Source organism: Procambarus clarkii, chromosome 41, assembly GCF_040958095.1.
Source record: "Procambarus clarkii isolate CNS0578487 chromosome 41, FALCON_Pclarkii_2.0, whole genome shotgun sequence".
Classification (NCBI taxonomy): domain Eukaryota; kingdom Metazoa; phylum Arthropoda; class Malacostraca; order Decapoda; family Cambaridae; genus Procambarus; species Procambarus clarkii.
In genome coordinates this window covers 32,805,079-32,812,441 of record NC_091190.1, presented here as the reverse complement: position 1 = coordinate 32,812,441, position 7,363 = coordinate 32,805,079, and the positions used below count along the sequence as shown (strand labels likewise).

General features: G+C 56.1%; 1 protein-coding gene across 1 annotated transcript; it reads right to left on the bottom strand.

Moving 5' to 3' along the window:
- Nucleotides 1-2,671: 2,671 nt before the first annotated feature.
- On the bottom strand, nt 2,672-6,982 carry LOC138373312 (uncharacterized). The gene is made up of 2 exons (XM_069339501.1): nt 3,242-6,982; nt 2,672-3,148 (listed from the first exon to the last, which is right to left on the bottom strand). The coding sequence occupies exon 1, from the start codon at nt 6,980-6,982 to the stop codon at nt 3,827-3,829; it is 3,156 nt and encodes a 1,051-aa protein (XP_069195602.1). The 3' UTR covers nt 2,672-3,148; nt 3,242-3,826.
- Between the last annotated feature and the right edge of the window lie 381 nt (nt 6,983-7,363).

Genomic DNA, 7,363 nt, shown 5'->3' with positions numbered 1-7,363 from the left:
GCGGCGGGCGGACAGTGGCGGCTGTGGCGGATAGTGGCAGGGGGCGGACCGTGGCGGCGGTGGTGGACAGTGGCGGCGGGCGGACAGTGGCGGCGGCGGGCAGACAGTGGCGGCGGCGGGCGAACAGTGGCGGCGGCGGGCGGACAGTGGTGGCGCCGGGCGGACAGTGGAGGCGGCGGGCGGACAGTGGAGGCGGCGGGCGGACAGTGGAGGCGGCGGGCGGACAGTGGAGGCGGCGGGCGGACAGTGGCGGCGGCGGGCGGACAGTGGCGGCGGCGGGCGGACAGTGGCGGCGGCGGGCGGACAGTGGCGGCGGCGGGCGGACAGTGGCGGCGGCGGGCGGACAGTGGCGGCGGCGGGCGGACAGTGGCGGCGGCGGGCGGACAGTGGAGGCGGCGGGCGGACAGTGGAGGCGGCGGGCGGACAGTGGAGGCGGGCGGACAGTGGCGGCGGGCGGACAGTGGCGGCGGGCGGACAGTGGCGTCGGGCGGACAGTGGCGGCAGTGGCGGACAGTGGCGGCGGGCGGACAGTGGCGGCGGGCGGACAGTGGCGGCGGGCGGACAGTGGCGGCGGGCGGACAGTGGCGTCGGGCGGACAGTGGCGGCGGTGGCGGATAGTGGCGGCGGGCGGACAGTGGCGGCGGGCGGACAGTGGCGGCGGTGGCGGATAGTGGCGGCGGGCGGACAGGGCGGCGGCGGGCGGACAGTGGCGGCGGGCGGACAGTGGCGGCGGGCGGACAGTGGCGGCGGCGGGCGGACAGTGGCGGCGGCGGGCGGACAGTGGAGGCGGCGGGCGGACAGTGGAGGCGGCGGGCGGACAGTGGAGGCGGGCGGACAGTGGCGGCGGGCGGACAGTGGCGGCGGGCGGACAGTGGCGTCGGGCGGACAGTGGCGGCAGTGGCGGACAGTGGCGGCGGGCGGACAGTGGCGGCGGGCGGACAGTGGCGGCGGGCGGACAGTGGCGGCGGGCGGACAGTGGCGTCGGGCGGACAGTGGCGGCGGTGGCGGATAGTGGCGGCGGGCGGACAGTGGCGGCGGGCGGACAGTGGCGGCGGTGGCGGATAGTGGCGGCGGGCGGACAGGGCGGCGGCGGGCGGACAGTGGCGGCGGGCGGACAGTGGCGGCGGGCGGACAGTGGCGGCGGGCGGACAGTGGCGGCGGGCGGACAGTGGCGTCGGGCGGACAGTGGCGGCGGTGGCGGATAGTGGCGGCGGGCGGACAGTGGCGGCGGGCGGACAGTGGCGGCAGTGGCGGATAGTGGCGGCGGACGGACAGGGCGGCGGCGGGCGGACAGTGGCGGCGGGAGGACAGTGGCGGCGGGCGGACAGTGGCGGCTGTGGCGGATAGTGGCGGCGGGCGGACCGTGGCGGCGGTGGTGGACAGTGGCGGCGGGCGGACAGTGGCGGCGGCGGGCGGACAGTGGCGGCGGCGGGCGGACAGTGGCGGCGGCGGGCGGACAGTGGCGGCGGCGGGCGGACAGTGGAGGCGGCGGGCGGACAGTGGAGGCGGCGGGCGGACAGTGGAGGCGGGCGGACAGTGGCGGCGGGCGGACAGTGGCGGCGGGCGGACAGTGGCGGCGGGCGGACAGTGGCGTCGGGCGGACAGTGGCGGCGGTGGCGGACAGTGGCGGCGGGCGGACAGTGGCGGCGGGCGGACAGTGGCGGCGGGCGGAGAGTGGCGGCGGGCGGAGAGTGGCGGCGGGCGGACAGTGGCGGCGGGCGGACAGTGGCGTCGGGCGGACAGTGGCGGCGGTGGCGGATAGTGGCGGCGGGCGGACAGTGGCGGCGGGCGGACAGTGGCGGCGGTGGCGGATAGTGGCGGTGGGCGGACAGGGCGGCGGCGGGCGGACAGTGGCGGCGGGCGGACAGTGGCGGCGGGCGGACAGTGGCGGCGGGCGGACAGTGGCGGCGGGCGGACAGTGGCGGCGGGCGGACAGTGGCGGCGGGCGGACAGTGGCGGCGGTGGCGGATAGTGGCGGCGGGCGGACAGTGGCGGCGGGCGGACAGTGGCGGCGGTGGCGGATAGTGGCGGCGGGCGGACAGGGCGGCGGCGGGCGGACAGTGGCGGCGGGAGGACAGTGGCGGCGGGCGGACAGTGGCGGCTGTGGCGGATAGTGGCGGCGGTGGTGGACAGTGGCGGCGGGCGGACAGTGGCGGCGGCGGGCGGACAGTGGCGGCGGCGGGCGAACAGTGGCGGCGGCGGGCGGACAGTGGAGGCGGCGGGCGGACAGTGGAGGCGGCGGGCGGACAGTGGAGGCGGCGGGCGGACAGTGGAGGCGGCGGGCGGACAGTGGAGGCGGCGGGCGGACAGTGGCGGCGGCGGGCGGACAGTGGCGGCGGGCGGACAGTGGCGTCGGGCGGACAGTGGCGGCAGTGGCGGACAGTGGCGGCGGGCGGACAGTGGCGGCGGGCGGACAGTGGCGGCGGGCGGACAGTGGCGGCGGGCGGACAGTGGCGTCGGGCGGACAGTGGCGGCGGTGGCGGATAGTGGCGGCGGGCGGACAGTGGCGGCGGGCGGACAGTGGCGGCGGTGGCGGATAGTGGCGGCGGGCGGACAGGGCGGCGGCGGGCGGACAGTGGCGGCGGGCGGACAGTGGCGGCGGGCGGACAGTGGCGGCGGGCGGACAGTGGCGGCGGGCGGACAGTGGCGGCGGGCGGACAGTGGCTGTGGGGTAAAATTCCAGGCAGCTAATCTATCTTTTTCAAATTGATTTAATAAAATAAAATTATGTCTTATTTATTTTCTTAGTAAGTAAGTATTAATTAAGTATTAATTAAGTGGACTGTATGTACTGGTAAACTGCCTGAAATCTTCTTACACACTATTGGGAGGGACAATTGGTAGCTTAAACCACTTTGTTATGGCTCCTTAAACTACCAATTGTTTACCTTTAAAACTATTATTTCAGTTATTTCATTATAAGTAATTAATTATATCTACTGCTACTGCTATACTAAAATGTCTTAGCTGAGCCAGTAGAATGGGCCTAGAAAGGCGTGTAGGTGTAGCCTCAAGATGGGTGTGGCCCTGCCTCTTTGTGCCACGTAATGGCGGCTGGTGGGAAGGACAAGGCTTGGCAAACAAGTAGTTAATTATGTGTATGAACCAACTGTCTGCACAGATTCTTGAAGCTCCTCTCACAATTTACCTGTATGGGATGCAAGGAATTAATCAAAGTTCCCTAAACATATCAATTACAGGTATGACATGAACTGTGAGGGCTGTAATGGGGTACACGTACGGTGTTTTTGGGGATGTCCTACGACATAACCATCTACATATTTATATTAATCAGTGCACTTGAATAATAAACAATACTTGGTAGACGGATACAGTTGTTGTTGTGATGTTGTTAGGCTGTGTGGCTGGTGTTGACACGTAAATGGGGTGTCTAGCTGACTACACCAGTTAAGACAGCGTGGTATGCTCATCCCATGTTTTGTTGTTATTGTGTGTATGGACGCCTTCCTCTCCGGGGTGACGCTCTTATGCTCTGGTTCCTCACTCAAAGTAATTTTACATTAACAAGGGAACCTAGCTACTATTTGATGTAAATAATTATATTCATTCTTAGTGATTACTTTTTTATTAACTTTAGATACTAAACTAATCTATTAACAATGTTTCATAATGTAAATATACGATGACTTTGATGACGTCACGGAGTCGATGACGTCACGGAGTCTCCCATTTTCCATCCTGAAGGGAGTATAGACTAGGGGAGACTGTGTTATTTGTGTGTGTAGTTGTGTGTGTGTGTCGGTTTCCCGACATAATTCCCAGGGGCAGAACACGGGTCGAAGTCCCGGTAAGGACTGCGATCACTTTATTCTTCTCCCTCAGAATTATAGTGCTGCTTTAATTTGAGTTTACATTGTTGTGCAGCAGTCCGTTGGGGACGTATGTCCCGTACTGGCGTATCGGGTGCTGGAAGTCGTTGTACGTCTTCTTTCCTGGCCAGTTCTAAAGGTACTAATTTCTCTAAAGTTTTGAGAGTAGTGTTGCCTTTGCATTTTACTTTCACTATTCTCAAGATGCCCTGGCTGTCTGGATGAACAGAGACTATTTCTCCTATAGGCCACTCCGAGCGTGGTCCGTCACTATCCACCAGAACTATGTCACCAGGGTTCAAGTTAATTCTATTATAGGGACTGTTTGCCCCGTAATGATACTCCCTCAGAGCTGTTAGGTATTCACGAGTCCATACGTCATTCCACCGACTTATCACCCCTGAAAGATGTTTGAAACGTTGAACCAAATCACTCTCTTTGACATATGAAGGATCCTCTGGTTCCTCATCCGTAAGGGACACAAGTGTTTTGAGAGGTCTCCCATACATCAAATGAGCTGGACTTAATGGTTCACGCTGCAAAGCATCATCAGAGAGGTAGGTAAGTGGTCGGTTGTTAACTCGTGCTTCTATTTCTATGATTACTGTTTGAAGCTCCTGAAGGTCAATCTTTTGGCGGTGTAGGGTTTTCCGTAAAGACCGTTTCACCGTACCAACCATCCGTTCATAGAAGCCTCCATGCCATGGTGCTCTGGGAGGTATGAATTTCCAATAGCACTGCCGTTGAGTTAGGGCTGTGCGTACCTTGGGGTGTGTCCAGATTTTCCTCAGGCATGCTTCTCCTGCCACCAAGTTGGACCCATTGTCTGAAATCATTAACTTGGGACAAGATCTACGTGAAGCAAACCTGCAGAAAGCCTGTAAGAATGCTTCGGCACTCATATCGGGAGTCACTTCTAGATGGACTGCCCTTGTTGTGGCACAAGTAAAAAGACAGATATAGGCCTTTACTGGTTTCTTGTCTTTAGTGCCTGTCAGTGTTAGTGCTCCTGTGAAATCTACTCCTGTTGTCTCAAAAGGATGAATATGTACGACTCGTTCCTTCGGAAGTGGAGGAGGGCCAGGATATGGACACACTCTGGCATCGTATCTCCGGCATACAACACAGGATTTGATTATGGATTTTACTGTCTGTCTACCTTGGGGTAGCCAGTACTGTTGTCTTAATTCTGTGAGAGTATCTAATACCCCACCATGCAGAGTGCAGTATTTGTGTATATGTAACACAATTAGTTTGCTTACTATGTGGTGACGAGGGAGCAATATTGGATTTTTTGCCTCCAGATCTATGTCAGCATGTTGTAAGCGTCCTCCGCATCTTATCAAGTTATAATTGTCAGTGTCTAACCAGAGACCCAGATCATGTTGTAGCTTCTTAGGAACATTGTCAATTTCTGTCCCGAATGTGTCGGTCTGAGCTCTTTTAACCCAGTACCTTAAGGCACTAGGGAAATTATGCTTGATTCCTATTTTCTTTAGAAAATCAAACACTACTTGGGTGACACCTACAAGTTTGTTCAGTTCAGAGTACCGAGTAGGATCAATTACCAAAGTCTGAGGTAGTTCCGGGTTCTCAGTGGGAACAGTGACATTGGTCACAATGACTTGTGGCTTTTGTTCAGGCCACTGGTCGCTGATTAGCCACTGAGGTCCGTTGAACCACATCTCTGCCTTTGTTAATTGCCGTAAAGTCAGGCCTCGGGAGAGATAGTCAGCTGGATTCTCTTTAGTAGGTACATATCTTAGTTTATACCCTGCTGACAACTCTCGTATTTCCTTAACGCGGTTACTCACGTAAGGATTCTTACTGTTATTGTTTTTAACCCACTGTAGCACTGCCTCATTATCTGACCATACTACTGTTTCTGTAAAGTGGATGTGGCTTAAGGCCTTGATCAGATAATGAGCCAATCTTACACCTAGCAGTAAGGCTGTTAATTCCAGTTGTGGCAGTGATCTTTTCTTTAAAGGTGCCACTCTGGCCTTTGATGTGAGCAAATTGGCTTGCCCATTTGAGACCAGGTAAGCTACTGTACCATAAGCCTTTCCTGAGGCATCACAAAATACATGCAACTTAATTGGTTCCTTTTCATTTACTGTTGTGTTCCTAGGGAACTTGACAGGCTCTAGGATGCTTAAATCTTTCACTAACCCTTGCCATTTTTCCTGTAGGGCAGGTGTTAGAAGATCATCCCAGCCTATCTTTTGTTGCCAACATTCCTGTATTATCATCTTCCCATTAATTAGTATTGGACTTAATAAGCCTAATGGGTCGAAGGGTTTGCTGACTTGTGATAGCAATTTTCTCATTGTTAAGTTAGTGGTATCTGTCTCCACTGACTTGATTGTCAACTGATCGGTTGTCGTGTTCCATTGGACACCTAGTACCTTTGTCATCTCGGGTACTTGGTAGTCGGGAAATTCAGTTGTGATCAGTTGTTTTAATTTGTCATTGTTAGAGACCCAAGACTGGAGAGGCATATTGGCTCCCATTAATTCTCGATTGGCCTCATGGTATATGTCCAACAGCTTACTTTCACTGTTGGCTGTTCCTTGAAAGTTATCCACATACAGGTTTTCGCTAATTTCTGTCTTGTTCGGGCTATTGGACTTCTTCAAGTGCGTATCCAAGGTAGCTTGAAGCAGAAATGGTGAGCTCGTGGCTCCGAACAAAACAGACGCAAACCTATAAGTGATTATTTCACTGTTTGGATCATTAGGATCCTTAATCCATAGGAACTTTGTGTAGTTCCGGTCTTCTTCTTGAAGACCTACCCTAAGGAATGCCTTGCTAATGTCGGCCGTATATGCATAAGTCCCTATACGAAACTTTAACAGCACGTCATAAAGCCTTTGTGTTAGGCTTGGGCCTGTTTGAAGGCAGTCATTTAACGAAACACTATTCTGCCCCATCTTAGCACTGCAATTAAATACTATCCGTAGTGGGGTAGTTGCAGAATCCTTCTGAACATGGTGGTGTGGCAGATAATGTCCTTCCTTTGGGTTATCATTTGTTACAACTTCGATAAATTTGTCATCGAGCTGCTTCTGTATTATTTCATGGTACAACTTCAAGTTCTCAGGTTGTCTTTGTAAATGTAACACCTGTGATCTTAATTGATTTTGTGCCATGAAGTAGTTGATGGGTAGCTGAGGGTGATTCAGCTTCCATGGTAACCTGACCCAGTACTGATTATCTCTGTAGATAACTGAGTCTAGGTATTGTTTATAAGTCCAGTCATCATCTGGACTAGGTTGTTCAGGGACAATGCCGAGAGTTGCCAGGTCCCATAACTTATATACTGGGGGATCAAGCTCATCCTCGGAAATGTCTCTGAGTTGCAGTGGAGACTGTTCTCCTAGTCATGCAACCATTACTGTGTTGGCATGTTGGTGATCCACAGGTGCTGGTTGTTTTAGCCGTAATACTGGGCCTGTTAGTAAATAGCCACCTGCAGATGGTAACACGTTCATACCGTGGTAATCTTCCTTTCCTATGATAAACTTATGGTA

Coding starts and splice junctions, on each gene's coding strand:
- LOC138373312 (XM_069339501.1), bottom strand. CDS start 6,982: ATGGCACAAAATCAATTAAGATCACAGGTGTTACATTTACAAAGACAA.